The sequence below is a fragment of the Myxocyprinus asiaticus genome, chromosome 36 (assembly GCF_019703515.2).
Source record: "Myxocyprinus asiaticus isolate MX2 ecotype Aquarium Trade chromosome 36, UBuf_Myxa_2, whole genome shotgun sequence".
Lineage (NCBI taxonomy): Eukaryota > Metazoa > Chordata > Actinopteri > Cypriniformes > Catostomidae > Myxocyprinus > Myxocyprinus asiaticus.
In genome coordinates, this window is record NC_059379.1 from 180,001 (window position 1) to 197,500 (window position 17,500).

A 17,500-nucleotide genomic window follows, 5' to 3' on the forward strand; every position below is an offset into this window, starting at 1 on the left:
CATGTCTCTGATTGGTTACGATCAATGATGTGTCAATGATGCAAAGAAAAAAACACATTATAAATAGACAATTTAGACACAACTTGAGTATACCTAAAGGGAATTCTGTTATTGACACTTTGTGTAATTAGTCAATTGCAGCAGCTGTAATTGTGGCCTAAGTCTTGAGCATTGAGGAGTTTAAAGTGTGGTCAATCAAGACACAGAAAAGTCAAACACAGCAACTTCCCCATCTGCATTTTTATTCTGTTTTACAGACAAACCATGACAAGCTGAAATTCATTTTGTCAAGACGAGCGTCAGAGCTTTTGACACTAATGAGCAGAAGAAATGCAGGTGCTCTTCAAAACTGTCTGACAAAAATCAAAACACTGCAGGAAATCAAACGGAGGTAAAATCACGCGAGCTGAGCGTCCATCGCTCTTCTCACACACACACACACACACACACACACACAGCACCAGTCTTTCAGTGCTGATAGTTACACGACTCTTATTTACGATGGCAGACGCGCTCTGTGTCAGAACGATCAATCTAACTGTGATCTCATGAAGGTCTCGGAGGTTTCTCATCTGATTAAATCACATCCCAGAACAAATGCAAATGAGGGCGAGAACAGGGTGTTCTCAAACAAGTCCAGTTCTGACTGACATTTAACTCAGTATATTTTTGTAGTGATACACCTACAGGAGCAGGGGAAGGCCATAAATAACAGTGCCGATGACATCATAAAACGAGAACGAGCTGCGGCAGAGAGCAGGACAGCCACCAGCTGAGACTTCATGAGACGAGTGGAGACACACACACAGACACACTCACCCACACACACACACACACACACACTCACCCACACACACACACACACACTCACCCACACACACACACTCACCCACACACACACACACACACACACACACTCACTCACCCACACACACACACACACACACACACACACACTCACCCACACACACACACACCCACACACACTCACCCACACACACTCACCCACACACCCACACACACACACACACACACACACACACACACACTCACCCACACACACACACACACTCACCCACCCACACACACACACTCACCCACCCACACACACACACACACACACACACACACACTCACCCACCCACACACACACACTCACCCACAAAAATCTTCATTTGTGTTCTGCAGAAGAAAGAAAGTCATACACATCTGGGATGACATGAGGGTGAGTGAATGATGAGAGATTTTCATTTTTGGGTGAACTGTCCCTTTAAGGGTTAGAATAACGTTAAGTGTAGAGCAAGGATCTTCAACAGGGGGTCTGCAAATTATTGTTTGATTGTTTGAACCACCATTGGCATTTGTAATAATCACCAGCGAGAGAGAGGAGTATGAATTTTAGACCATCCACATGTTCAAGTCCTTCACAGCTGCATGTCAAATCTTAAAGTGTGATTAAACAGCACTTGTCAGCAGAAGCACGCAGCCCGGACAAACCCTTCACACAACCACTGCTCATCACGAGCCGCTCAATGTGCGACACACATCAGGTTCAGCAGCGCTGCGGTGGAGGGTCGTGTGAGTAAACGTGTCTGATTTGTGTTGGTCACGCTGTGCAGTTGAGCAGATGACAGCGTGCTTTCAGAACAACTGCCTCCTTAAACCAGCCTAAGCTGTTCAGTTAGCTGGTTTCAGTGGGGGTTTGAACACTTTTTAGCTCGTCAGGTTGGGAGACCAGCTAAGACCACACTGATCAGCTAAGACCAGCCTGACCAGTTTAGACCAGCCAAGACTATGCTGATCAGCTAAGACCAGCCTGACCAGTTTAGACCAGCCAAGACCACACTGATCAGCTAAGACCAGCCAAGACTATGCTGATCAGCTAAGACCAGCCTGACCAGTTGTGACCAGCCAAGACCACACTGATCAGCTAAGACCAGCCAAGACTATGCTGATCAGCTAAGACCAGCCTGACCAGTTTAGACCAGCCAAGACCACGCTGATCAGCTAAGACCAGCCTGACCATCTAAGACCAGCCAAGACCACGCTGATCAGCTAAGACCAGCCTGACCATCTAAGACCAGCCAAGACCACGCTGATCAGCTAAGACCAGCCTGACCATCTAAGACCAGCCAAGACCACGCTGATCAGCTAAGACCAGCCTGACCAGCCAAGACCACGCTGACCAGCTAAAAAAGTGTTTTGCAAAACCCCTTTAAAACCAGCCTGACCAGCTACTGTATGACCAGGCTGGGCGACCAGCTAAAACCAGCCAATCAGCTTATGCTTTTTTTAGCTGATCTTTTTAGCATGGCAGCATTCAATGATTATTTCAATGGCTTTGCAATGTAAATATCATGAAGTATGTACATACAATAATATGGTAGCTTACCATACACGTTTTTATAGGCATAAAACGCAACACTCAATTTATAAAATATGTAATGGGGGTCCCGGCTCCGTCTCTCTGCTCACCAAGGGGTCCTTGGCCCGAAAATGCTTGAAGACCCTTGGTGTAGAGTGTTTGTTTCAGTATTTCCTTAAACAGTGAAAAGAGCAATAAACTGTTTCCTGTCAATCACCTGCACAACAACCAACATAATAATAAAGTGATGCACACTGTGATATTTATCAAAGAAACTGACAGCAATTACAAGTGATCACTGACGTCTGTCCTTCAACTCACACGATAATTCATTATAAATGTCCTTTAAAAGGGGCACGTCATGAAAAATCGAAATATTCTTGATCCTTTGAGGCAAAAAACAAAAAAAAGTGTTAATTGTACTATAAAAATACTCAAAACATCCATCTCAGTCCATTACGAGCATTTAATGAAAATGAACTTTAAAAGGACTCGTTCTGATGTTCATCAACACGAGCGACATCTGTCAGCTGATCAGAAACTCGTCCCGTCAGATATTATTATTCCTAAACATCAGAAGAACTCATTCATTAACTCAATTTAATATTACCAATAAACTCTAAGATTACATTTGAACTACATTACAGTTTATCTTATGATTATGATGCTGTTTATGTTATTCCTTCATTAAATAACAGAAATAAAACATTTCTATAAATAAAGCGTTCTGAATGTGACTGTAATAAAGCAGAAACAATCAGCACTGAATTCAGCTTCCTGTTCCTGCTCCTGTTGTGTTATTGATTTCTCTGTAATATTTCTGCATCGTCTCTTTGAGTTCATTCATTAAAAGTATTGATTGATGGGTTGTAACAATTCAAAGCAAAACAAAGTGTTTTATGACAAACTGCTTCATAAATCACATCCAATCAATACTGAGATGATCACATTGATACCGGCGGTTAGAGTCACATGACTAAAACTGCAGCTGTCTCTGATGAACCACTCACACTGAGTCACTAATTACATCAGATGAGTTTAATTAAGTGCTTCATTAACAGACAACACTAATGAACACGTGTCTTTTACCTTACAGTATAAATGCAGCGCTGTGAAGTCCCACCTCTTCGCCTGACCTGCGTTATATTTCAAAATGGCATCCTAAAGAGAAATATTAGAAACATTAATAGAAATAAAATATTAAAATAAGCAGCACCTGCTGTATGACTCCAGCAGTGAATATGTCATGTGATCGATGGAGTTTTGCTGCCATCAGCTGGACAACAACAGCAACTACAACACACACACACACACACACACACACACACACACACACACACACACACACACACAGAGACACACAGAGACACACAGAGAGACACGGAGAGACACAGGGACACACACACACTCTCAAACACAGGGACACACACACTCTCACACACACACACAGGGACACACAGAGACACACACTCTCACACACAGGGACACACACTCTCACACACAGGGACACACTCTCACACACAGGGACACACACACACACACTCACACACAGAGACACACACACTCACACACAGGGACACACACACACTCACACACAGGGACACACAGGGACACGCACACTCTCACACACAGGGACACACACACTCTCACACACAGGGACACACACACTCTCACACACAGGGACACACACACACACACACTCACACACAGAGACACACACTCTCACACACAGGGACACACACACTCTCACACACAGGGACACACACACACACACACACACACACACACACAGGGACACACAGAGACACACACTCACACACACACAGGGACACACAGAGACACACACAGGGACACACACTCTCACACACAGGGACACACACTCTCACACACAGGGACACACACACACACACTCACACACAGAGACACACACACACACACTCACACACAGAGACACACACACACACACAGGGACACACACTCTCACACACAGGGACACACACTCTCACACACAGGGACACACACACACTCACACACAGGGACACACAGGGACACACTCTCACACACAGGGACACACAGAGACACACTCTCACACACAGGGACACACACTCTCACACACAGGGACACACACTCTCACACACACACACACACAGAGACACACTCTCACACACAGGGACACACACTCTCACACACAGGGACACACACTCTCACACACAGGGACACACACACACTCACACACAGGGACACACACACTCTCACACACAGGGACACACACACTCTCACACACAGGGACACACACACACACACACTCACACACAGAGACACACACTCTCACACACAGGGACACACACACTCTCACACACAGGGACACACACACTCACACACAGGGACACACACACACACACACACACACACACAGGGACACACAGAGACACACACTCACACACACACAGGGACACACAGAGACACACACAGGGACACACACTCTCACACACAGGGACACACACACACACACTCACACACAGAGACACACAGGGACACACACACTCTCACACACAGGGACACACACACTCTCACACACAGGGACACACACACTCTCACACACAGGAACACACACACACACACACTCACACACAGAGACACACACTCTCACACACAGGGACACACACACACACACACACACACACACAGGGACACACAGAGACACACACTCACACACACACAGGGACACACAGAGACACACACAGGGACACACACTCTCACACACAGGGACACACACTCTCACACACAGGGACACACAGGGACACACACACTCTCACACACAGGGACACACACACTCTCACACACAGGGACACACACACACACACTCACACACAGAGACACACACTCTCACACACAGGGACACACACACTCTCACACACAGGGACACACACACTCACACACAGGGACACACACACTCACACACAGGGACACACACACACACAGGGACACACAGAGACACACTCACACACACACAGGGACACACAGAGACACACACAGGGACACACACTCTCACACACAGGGACACACACTCTCACACACAGGGACACACACTCTCACACACAGGGACACACACACACACACTCACACACAGGGACACACAGGGACACACACACTCTCACACACAGGGACACACACACACTCTCACACACAGGGACACACACACTCTCACACACAGGGACACACACACACACACACACCCACACACAGAGACACACACTCTCACACACAGGGACACACACACACACACACAGGGACACACACACTCACACACACACTCACACACAGGGACACACACACACACACACTCACACACAGGGACACACACTCACACACAGGGACACACACACACACTCACACACAGGGACACACACACACACTCACACACAGGGACACACACACTCACACACAGGGACACACACACACACACTCACACACAGGGACACACACACACAGGGACACACACACACACAGGGACACACACACACACACTCACACACAGGGACACACACACACAGGGACACACACAGGGACACACACACACACTCACACACAGGGACACACACACACTCTCACACACAGGGACACACACACACTCTCACACACAGGGACACACACACTCTCACGCACACACTCTCACACACAGGGACACACACACACTCACACACAGGGACACACACACACACACTCACACACAGGGACACACACACACACACTCACACACAGGGACACACACACACACACACTCACACACAGGGACACACACACTCTCTCACACAGGGACACACACACACTCTCACACACAGGGACACACACACACTCTCACACACAGGGACACACACACACTCTCACACACAGGGACACACACACACACACACACTCACACACAGGGACACACACACACACACTCACACACAGGGACACACACACACACACACACTCACACACAGGGACACACACACACACTCACACACAGGGACACACACACACACTCACACACAGGGACACACACACACTCTCACACACAGGGACACACACACACTCTCACACACAGGGACACACACACACACACACACTCACACACAGGGACACACACACACACACTCACACACAGGGACACACACACTCTCACACACAGGGACACACACACACACTCTCACACACAGGGACACACACACACACTCTCACACACAGGGACACACACACACACACTCACACACAGGGACACACACACACACACACACTCACACACAGGGACACACACACTCTCTCACACAGGGACACACACACACTCTCACACACAGGGACACACACACACTCTCACACACAGGGACACACACACACTCTCACACACAGGGACACACACACACACACACTCACACACAGGGACACACACACACACACTCACACACAGGGACACACACACTCTCACACACAGGGACACACACACTCTCACACACAGGGACACACACTCTCACACACAGGGACACACACACACACTCTCACACACAGGGACACACACACACTCTCACACACAGGGACACACACACACTCTCACACACAGGGACACACACACACTCTCACACACAGGGACACACACACACTCTCACACACAGGGACACACACACTCTCACACACAGGGACACACACACTCTCACACACAGGGACACAAACACTCTCACACACAGAGACACACACTCTCACACACAGGGACACACACTCTCACACACAGGGACACACACACACTCTCACACACAGGGACACACACTCTCACACACAGGGACACACACACACTCTCACACACAGGGACACACACACTCACACACAGAGACACACACTCTCACACACAGGGACACACACACACTCTCACACACAGGGACACACACACTCACACACAGAGACACACACTCTCACACACAGGGACACACACACTCTCACACACAGGGACACACACTCTCACACACAGGGACACGCACACTCACACACAGGGACACACACTCTCACACACAGGGACACACACACACACTCTCACACACAGGGACACACACACTCACACACAGAGACACACACTCTCACACACAGGGACACACACACACACTCTCACACACAGAGACACACACACTCACACACAGAGACACACACACTCACACACAGAGACACACACACTCACACACACAGGGACACACACACTCACACACAGAGACACACACTCTTCACACACATCAGAGATTCTGTGGGTAATTGTCAGTGTGTTATGACTTCACCTTCACATCATGAGAAGAGTTAAACGTGTTCGTCAAGACTTTACTTATTAAATCCCATCGACTCTGAACAGTCTAGAAATATTCAAACACACAATAATATATTAATGATTAAACTGATCACTTTCCTTGAATCAAATCAACCTCTGACTCCAGTGTGTGTGTGTGTGTTTGTCTAACCGTACTGTCTCCAGGAAACAGGTTGTGCGGTGAGCAGGGCATCTTGACGTGCGTATCACTCCAGCAGTCACACACTTTATCTGGAAACGGCACTGGAACTTTCCCCGGACACAACTGATCACTCTGTTAAACAACAAATCAAATTCTAAGAAACCAATACTTCAGTTATTCATTATTATTTTGATCATGTCTGTGTGTGTGTGTGTGTGTGTGTGTCTCACTCTGATCATGTCTGTGTGTGTGTGTCTCACTCTGATCATGTCTGTGTGTGTGTGTCTCACTCTGATCATGTCTGTGTGTGTGTGTCTCACTCTGATCATGTCTGTGTGTGTGTGTCTCACTCTGATCATGTCTGTGTCTGTGTGTCTCACTCTGATCATGTCTGTGTCTGTGTGTCTCACTCTGATCATGTCTGTGTCTGTGTGTCTCACTCTGATCATGTCTGTGTCTGTGTGTCTCACTCTGATCATGTCTGTGTCTGTGTGTCTCACTCTGATCATGTCTGTGTCTGTGTGTCTCACTCTGATCATGTCTGTGTCTGTGTGTCTCACTCTGATCATGTCTGTGTCTGTGTGTCTCACTCTGATCATGTCTGTGTGTATGTGTCTCACTCTGATCATGTCTGTGTGTATGTGTCTCACTCTGAACATGTCTGTGTGTCTCACTCTGATCATGTCTGTGTCTCACTCTGATCATGTCTGTGTCTCACTCTGATCATGTCTGTGTGTGTGTGTCTCACTCTGATCATGTCTGTGTGTGTGTGTCTCACTCTGATCATGTCTGTGTGTGTGTGTCTCACTCTGATCATGTGTGTGTGTGTGTGTGTCTCACTCTGATCATGACTGTGTGTCTCACTCTGATCATGACTGTGTGTGTGTGTCTCACTCTGATCATGACTGTGTGTCTCACTCTGATCATGTCTGTGTCTCACTCTGATCATGACTGTGTGTCTCACTCTGATCATGACTGTGTGTGTGTGTGTCTCACTCTGATCATGTCTGTGTGTGTCTCTCTGATCAGGTCTGTGTATGTGTTTCACTCTGATCATGACTGTGTGTGTGTGTCTCACTCTGATCATGTCTGTGTGTGTCTCTCTGATCATGTCTGTGTGTGTGTGTCTCACTCTGATCATGTCTGTGTGTCTCACTCTGATCATGTCTGTGTGTGTGTGTCTCACTCTGATCATGTCTGTGTGTGTGTGTCTCACTCTGATCATGACTGTGTGTGTGTGTCTCACTCTGATCATGAGACACACACACACAGTCATGATCAGAGTGAGACACACACACACAGACATGATCAGAGTGAGACACACACACACAGACATGATCAGAGTGAGACACACAGACATGATCAGAGTGAGACATCATGACTGTGTGTGTGTGTGTCTCACTCTGATCATGTCTGTGTGTGTGTGTGTGTGTCTCACTCTGATCATGTCTGTGTGTGTGTGTCTCACTCTGATCATGTCTGTGTGTGTGTGTCTCACTCTGATCATGACTGTGTGTATGTGTCTCACTCTGATCATGTCTGTGTGTGTGTGTCTCACTCTGATCATGACTGTGTGTCTCACTCTGATCATGACTGTGTGTCTCACTCTGATCATGACTGTGTGTCTCACTCTGATCATGTCTGTGTCTCACTCTGATCATGACTGTGTGTCTCACTCTGATCATGACTGTGTGTGTGTGTCTCTCTGATCATGTCTGTGTATGTGTTTCACTCTGATCATGACTGTGTGTGTGTGTCTCACTCTGATCATGTCTGTGTGTGTCTCTCTGATCATGTCTGTGTGTGTCTCACTCTGATCATGTCTGTGTGTGTGTCTCACTCTGATCATGACTGTGTGTGTGTGTCTCACTCTGATCATGTCTGTGTGTGTCTCTCTGATCATGTCTGTGTGTATGTGTCTCACTCTGATCATGTCTGTGTGTGTGTGTCTCACTCCGATCATGTCTGTGTGTGTGTGTCTCACTCTGATCATGTCTGTGTGTGTGTGTCTCACTCTGATCATGTCTGTGTGTCTCACTCTGATCATGTCTGTGTATGTGTCTGTGTGTCTCACTCTGATCATGTCTGTGTGTGTGTCTCACTCTGATCATGACTGTGTGTCTCACTCTGATCATGTCTGTGTATGTGTCTGTGTGTCTCACTCTGATCATGTCTGTGTGTGTGTGTCTCACTCTGATCATGTCTGTGTGTGTATGTGTCTCACTCTGATCATGACTGTGTGTGTGTGTCTCACTCTGATCATGTCTGTGTCTCACTCTGATCATGACTGTGTGTCTCACTCTGATCATGACTGTGTGTCTCACTCTGATCATGACTGTGTGTCTCACTCTGATCATGACTGTGTGTCTCACTCTGATCATGTCTGTGTGTCTCACTCTGATCATGTCTGTGTGTGTGTCTCACTCTGATCATGTCTGTGTGTGTGTGTCTCACTCTGATCATGACTGTGTATGTGTGTCTCACTCTGATCATGACTGTGTGTGTGTGTGTGTGTGTCTCACTCTGATCATGTCTGTGTGTGTGTGTGTCTCACTCTGATCATGTCTGTGTGTGTGTGTCTCACTCTGATCATGTCTGTGTGTGTGTGTCTCACTCTGATCATGTCTGTGTGTGTGTGTCTCACTCTGATCATGTCTGTGTGTGTGTGTCTCACTCTGATCATGTCTGTGTGTGTGTGTCTCACTCTGATCATGACTGTGTGTGTGTGTGTGTGTCTCACTCTGATCATGTCTGTGTGTGTGTGTGTCTCACTCTGATCATGTCTGTGTGTGTATCTCACTCTGATCATGTCTGTGTGTGTGTGTCTCACTCTGATCATGTCTGTGTGTGTGTGTCTCACTCTGATCATGTCTGTGTGTGTGTGTCTCACTCTGATCATGTCTGTGTGTGTGTGTCTCACTCTGATCATGTCTGTGTGTATGTGTCTCACTCTGATCATGTCTGTGTGTGTATCTCACTCTGATCATGACTGTGTGTGTGTGTGTCTCACTCTGATCATGTCTGTGTGTGTGTGTGTCTCACTCTGATCATGTCTGTGTGTGTGTGTGTCTCACTCTGATCATGACTGTGTGTGTGTGTGTCTCACTCTGATCATGTCTGTGTGTGTGTGTGTCTCACTCTGATCATGTCTGTGTGTGTGTGTCTCACTCTGATCATGTGTGTGTGTCTCACTCTGATCATGTCTGTGTGTGTGTGTCTCACTCTGATCATGACTGTGTGTGTGTGTCTCACTCTGATCATGTGTGTGTGTGTCTCACTCTGATCATGTCTGTGTGTGTGTGTCTCACTCTGATCATGTCTGTGTGTGTGTGTCTCACTCTGATCATGTCTGTGTGTGTGTGTGTCTCACTCTGATCATGTCTGTGTGTGTGTGTCTCACTCTGATCATGACTGTGTGTCTCACTCTGATCATGTCTGTGTGTATGTGTCTCACTCTGATCATGTCTGTGTGTGTGTGTCTCACTCTGATCATGTCTGTGTGTGTATGTGTCTCACTCTGATCATGACTGTGTGTGTGTCTCACTCTGATCATGTCTGTGTCTCACTCTGATCATGACTGTGTGTCTCACTCTGATCATGACTGTGTGTCTCACTCTGATCATGACTGTGTGTCTCACTCTGATCATGTCTGTGTGTCTCACTCTGATCATGTCTGTGTGTGTGTCTCACTCTGATCATGTCTGTGTGTGTGTGTCTCACTCTGATCATGACTGTGTGTGTGTGTCTCACTCTGATCATGACTGTGTGTATGTGTCTCACTCTGATCATGTCTGTGTGTGTGTGTCTCACTCTGATCATGTCTGTGTCTCACTCTGATCATGACTGTGTGTCTCACTCTGATCATGACTGTGTGTCTCACTCTGATCATGACTGTGTGTCTCACTCTGATCATGTCTGTGTGTGTGTGTCTCACTCTGATCATGTCTGTGTGTGTGTGTCTCACTCTGATCATGACTGTGTGTGTGTGTCTCACTCTGATCATGACTGTGTGTGTGTGTGTGTGTCTCACTCTGATCATGTCTGTGTGTGTGTGTGTCTCACTCTGATCATGTCTGTGTGTGTGTGTCTCACTCTGATCATGTCTGTGTGTGTGTGTCTCACTCTGATCATGTCTGTGTGTGTGTGTCTCACTCTGATCATGTCTGTGTGTGTGTGTCTCACTCTGATCATGTCTGTGTGTGTGTGTGTCTCACTCTGATCATGACTGTGTGTATGTGTCTCACTCTGATCATGTCTGTGTGTGTGTGTCTCACTCTGATCATGTGTGTGTGTGTGTGTGTCTCACTCTGATCATGACTGTGTGTCTCACTCTGATCATGACTGTGTGTGTGTGTCTCACTCTGATCATGACTGTGTGTGTGTGTCTCACTCTGATCATGTGTGTGTGTGTCTCACTCTGATCATGTGTGTGTGTGTGTGTGTCTCACTCTGATCATGTCTGTGTGTCTCACTCTGATCATGTGTGTGTGTGTGTGTGTCTCACTCTGATCATGTCTGTGTGTCTCACTCTGATCATGTGTGTGTGTGTGTGTGTCTCACTCTGATCATGTCTGTGTGTCTCACTCTGATCATGTCTGTGTGTATGTGTCTCACTCTGATCATGTCTGTGTGTGTGTGTCTCACTCTGATCATGTCTGTGTGTATGTCTCACTCTGATCATGTCTGTGTGTATGTGTCTCACTCTGATCATGTCTGTGTGTGTGTGTCTCTCTGATCATGTCTGTGTGTATGTGTCTCACTCTGATCATGACTGTGTGTGTGTGTCTCACTCTGATCATGTCTGTGTGTGTGTGTCTCACTCTGATCATGTCTGTGTGTGTGTGTCTCTCTGATCATGTCTGTGTATGTGTCTCACTCTGATCATGTCTGTGTATGTGTGTGTGTGTCTCACTCTGATCATGTCTCACTCTGATCATGTCTGTGTATGTGTGTGTGTGTCTCACTCTGATCATGTCTCACTCTGATCATGTCTGTGTATGTGTCTCACTCTGATCATGTCTGTGTATGTGTGTCTCACTCTGATCATGTCTGTGTGTGTGTGTCTCACTCTGATCATGTCTGTTTGTGTGTGTCTCACTCTGATCATGTCTGTTTATGTGTGTGTGTCTCACTCTGATCATGTCTGTGTATGTGTGTGTGTGTCTCACTCTGATCATGTCTGTGTATGTGTGTGTGTGTCTTACTCTGATCATGTCTGTGTATGTGTGTGTGTCTCACTCTGATCATGTCTGTGTATGTGTGTGTGTGTCTCACTCTGATCATGTCTGTGTGTGTGTGTCTCACTCTGATCATGTCTGTTTGTGTGTCTCACTCTGATCATGTCTGTGTGTGTGTGTCTCACTCTGATCATGTCTGTTTATGTGTGTCTCACTCTGATCATGTCTGTTTATGTGTGTGTGTCTCACTCTGATCATGTCTGTGTATGCGTGTGTGTCTCACGCTGATCATGACTGTGTGGGTGTCGTTGGGTTTCAGTGGCGGTAACGGGCCGCTGCAGTCTGGTGTCCTCTTCAGGTCACTGAGAGCGACACCCAGCCATGTGACATCACTGCTGACCACTCTCCCATCAGCCAATCCTGGAGCGGATACCCTGTAATGACATCATCACCGATGAGCACAATACTAAAGCGGAGAATCTCTTAAGGCTCTGAGTGACATTAAAGATGCTGTAAATGATTTCAGACCTTTTATTAACTCTAAAAGCTAAACTTCATGAAAGTAATCATGCCCACCACTCAAAGCACACACACTGTCTCCAAAACCACGCCTTCCAAAGACAAAACAGCCAAACGAATGGCACAATGACTGAAAGACAGACAGTTACTGATAGGCTTAAAAAGGTGCCAACGGCTCCCCAGATGTTTTTAACACTTATTTCATATTTCTACATTTTATGTGTGAAATTTAAAACTTACAGCAGCTTTAACTCACAATTACAGCAGGAAGTCTCTTAAACTCACAGTGTATATTTCCTAAAACCTCTGAGGTATAACTCGTTCCTCGCGGAGAGTCGCACCTTCATCATCCTATAGAGTTCTGTCACGTTCTACAACAACAACATCAGCAGCACATTCACTGTACAGCTCAAACTAGAGTTCATCTAGAGTCACTAAACAACATCAGATTAAACAGCGATACTAACCGCAGCAGCTCGCAGGAGAGCAAACCAACAGCAGATGATAAATACAGCGACAGAGAGATGAAGGAGCCAGACGCCTGAACTCTCTTTATTCACATCCATTCAAACTCTCAAATAAATTTCCACTCGTGCACACGGCTGAGCTTTCAATGAAACGAAAGTGATTCCTAAAGCAGAAGACTCTTTCACTTTCTGTATCAGAGCAGAAATATGAAGATCTAACCACATTCTGTCCATATTATATAAACACTGCTGAAGTGACAGAAGTGATGGCACTATCATCAATGTTTTACATTTATTTACTTTATATACAGTACTGTGCTTATACACATAAAAGTCTTATGCACATTTAGGGTTAGGGTTAAATAGGGTTATTTATATCTTCAGCTTTGGTGTGTCAATAGGAAATATAAATGTTAAACTCCCAAACATTACTTTTGCAAATAGAAAAGATTACAATAGAAGAACAGGGAGCCCTGCAACAGATGTCATGGCCCCCACAGAGCCCCCACTGAACATCGTATCAGTCTGAGATTACATAAAGAGACAGAAGCAACTGAGAATAAATAGATAGAAGAACAGGGAGCCCTGCAACAGATGTCATGGCCCCCACAGACCCCCCACTGAACATCGAGTCAGTCTGAGATTACATAAAGAGACAGAAGCAATTGAGACTAAATAGATAGAAGAACAGGGAGCCCTGCAACAGATGTCATGGCCCCCACAGATCCCCCACTGAACATCGAGTCAGTCTGAGATTACATAAAGAGACAGAAGCAATCGAGACAGCTGAAATAGATAGAAGAACAGGGAGCCCTGCAACAGATGTCATGGCCCCCACAGACCCCCCACTGAACATCGAGTCAGTCTGAGATTACATAAAGAGACAGAAGCAATCGAGACAGCTGAAATAGATAGAAGAACAGGGAGCCCTGCAACAGATGTCATGGCCCCCACAGACCCCCCACTGAACATCGAGTCAGTCTGAGATTACATAAAGAGACAGAAGCAATCGAGACAGCTGAAATAGATAGAAGAACAGGGAGCCCTGCAACAGATGTCATGACCCCCACAGACCCCCCACTGAACATCGAGTCAGTCTGAGATTACATAAAGAGACAGAAGCAATTGAGACTAAATAGATAGAAGAACAGGGAGCCCTGCAACAGATGTCATGGCCCCCACAGATCCCCCACTGAACATCGAGTCAGTCTGAGATTACATAAAGAGACAGAAGCAATCGAGACAGCTGAAATAGATAGAAGAACAGGGAGCCCTGCAACAGATGTCATGGCCCCCACAGACCCCCCACTGAACATCGAGTCAGTCTGAGATTACATAAAGAGACAGAAGCAATCGAGACAGCTGAAATAGATAGAAGAACAGGGAGCCCTGCAACAGATGTCATGGCCCCCACAGAGTCCCCCACTGAACATCGTGTCAGTCTGAGATTACATAAAGAGACAGAAGCAATTGAGACAGCTGAAATAGATAGAAGAACTGTGGTGAATTCTCCAAGAAGCTTGAACATCCTATCTGCCAACAACCAAGAAAAACTGTGTCCAGGTGTATCTAGGAGAATTGGGGCTGTTTTAAAGGCAAAGGTGGTCACACCAAATATTGATTTAGCTTTTTTATGTTTGCTGGACTTTGTATGACATTAAGTGATAAATGAAAACTATTTATGACATTATTTATGAAGACATCCTCACTATGCAACATTTTTCACAAGTGCCTAAACTTTTGCACAGTACTGTATATTTTGGGTCATTTGTACAATGCGGTGACATTTGTGCTCTGAAACCCACTTTTATAAGTATCTTTATGTTTCATCATAAAAAGAGACATGTTAACGATTTCATAAATTATACCAGTCAAACTAACTGACTTCATAAATTCAGATGTCCATCTGGTTAAATGTGCAGGTCAGGCTCGACCTTCAGTAGCACTACATGATCTGCATGATATTAAACAAATATACATACTGTATATTGATTTTATTTCTGTTAACATAAATATCAGGTGCATGACTGCACACAATTTTAATAATTCCTGCAAGTTCCACGTTCATAGCGCAGGAAATTTCCACACTTTTATTCACTTTACAGTGCAGCTGCAATTATTAAACCAACAGATATAGATGAACAAATCAATAAACTTATATTTGTATCAAACTGAAACTCCAAAAGATGCATGAGTAAATCTGCTCGCTTTCTCTCGTGCAGCTGTCAGCAGCGTGTTGAGCGCTTATTGAGTTTAGTGTGAGCGTGTGCAGTGAGAGAGCGTTCTGTCCCATAGTTACTGAACTTAAGGTGTTACAGACGTATAAACCTTTCTAAACCTGTTCATTTCACATGCAAATGCTGTTATACTGTGTCTCCGTTAGTGAGTGACACGATAAAACCATCGCTGCTGTTACTAATGAACAAAGCTGTTAACATTGCGTGATGCTGGCGCGATCTATAGTTCTGACTTTCATATCTTGGCATTCCATCATCAGTCATAATGCAGCACATTTGATATGAAAGGCAGAAATAGCAAAAATGCTTTGTGTACCAGCTGCATGATGAAGAAAGACACTTAAACACCTGTTACATCTCTCATCTCCATCTCTCCATCCAGGGTCAGAGATTAACAGGGGCTCTGGGCAAAAAATGCCCCCACAAAGAGTTCTTGTTGTTTTATTAATAACATCTGCTAGCCTATAAGCCTACTTCCACATACACACATCGCGATCTTCATTGGCTGAACATTATTTGTTTCGTGTTGTTCATTGTGCAGATGTTGACGAGTCAGTGCGGATACTCGTGCCATAAACGCGCACAGACGGGCACTCCACATCAGTTTGGTGTCGTGCTCACGTGCTAAATTACGTGACCGTTCGGTCCTTTCGTTCAAAATATACTGTCCTAGTAAGTAACACTATCACTCCCTGTGCTACATCATACATCCCTGCCCATCGCTTCATCTCACTTATGCATCTGTCTGAAAAGCTTCCTCACCTGCTAGAAGCCAAAAGTGCGGGACGGATGGATATTATATATGTTAATCAGGTCTGAGAGAACACAAAATACAATGTAGTTAATAATAATATTAACAAAATTATATCTAGATAAATAGTTTAGTGTGAAATAAAACATTATTAATGATACAATAATCACTTTACATTAACCACTTTTAGTGTATGAATAAAATCTCACACTAATGTTCATTGTGAAATGATTATTTGCACATTGTTTTATTCAATTGGCATGAAGGAGTGGCCAAAAATATTTTAAGCTCCTCCTTCCAAATCTGGAGAAATGCCGTCATCTGTGTCGGTGCATTAGTTTTGTTGGCTGTTAATTTAATAGCCAAAATGTTTGGAAATATATGAATGAGAAAACTAAGTTTTGTTTCCATCAAGTCCATCCAGATCCATCTGACCTATACAGGAAATGAGAAAAGTAGCCCCCCCGTGAGATTTAGGAGAGTTTGTTGTAAAATTTCGGACATTTTAGTGTTACG

At 45.6% G+C, this 17,500-nt stretch overlaps 1 protein-coding gene across 2 annotated transcripts in view; it reads right to left on the reverse strand.

Moving 5' to 3' along the window:
• Window positions 1-17,500, reverse strand: part of LOC127427023 (poly(ADP-ribose) glycohydrolase-like) — a 41,634-nt gene that overhangs the window by 20,970 nt on the left and 3,164 nt on the right. Inside the window, exons 1-6 of one of the 2 annotated variants that reach the window (XM_051674303.1) lie at window positions 13,997-14,135; window positions 13,815-13,900; window positions 13,294-13,444; window positions 7,843-7,965; window positions 7,666-7,737; window positions 3,455-3,526 (exon numbers count right to left, since the gene is read on the reverse strand). In XM_051674303.1, coding sequence (XP_051530263.1) covers window positions 3,455-3,526; window positions 7,666-7,737; window positions 7,843-7,965; window positions 13,294-13,444; window positions 13,815-13,900; window positions 13,997-14,095 — 603 coding nt within the window. In that variant the 5' untranslated portion in view covers window positions 14,096-14,135. Of the gene's footprint in view, window positions 1-3,454; window positions 3,527-7,665; window positions 7,738-7,842; window positions 7,966-13,293; window positions 13,445-13,814; window positions 13,901-13,996; window positions 14,136-17,500 lie in introns of those variants that run through there. The other variant, XM_051674302.1, reaches the window with a different exon arrangement.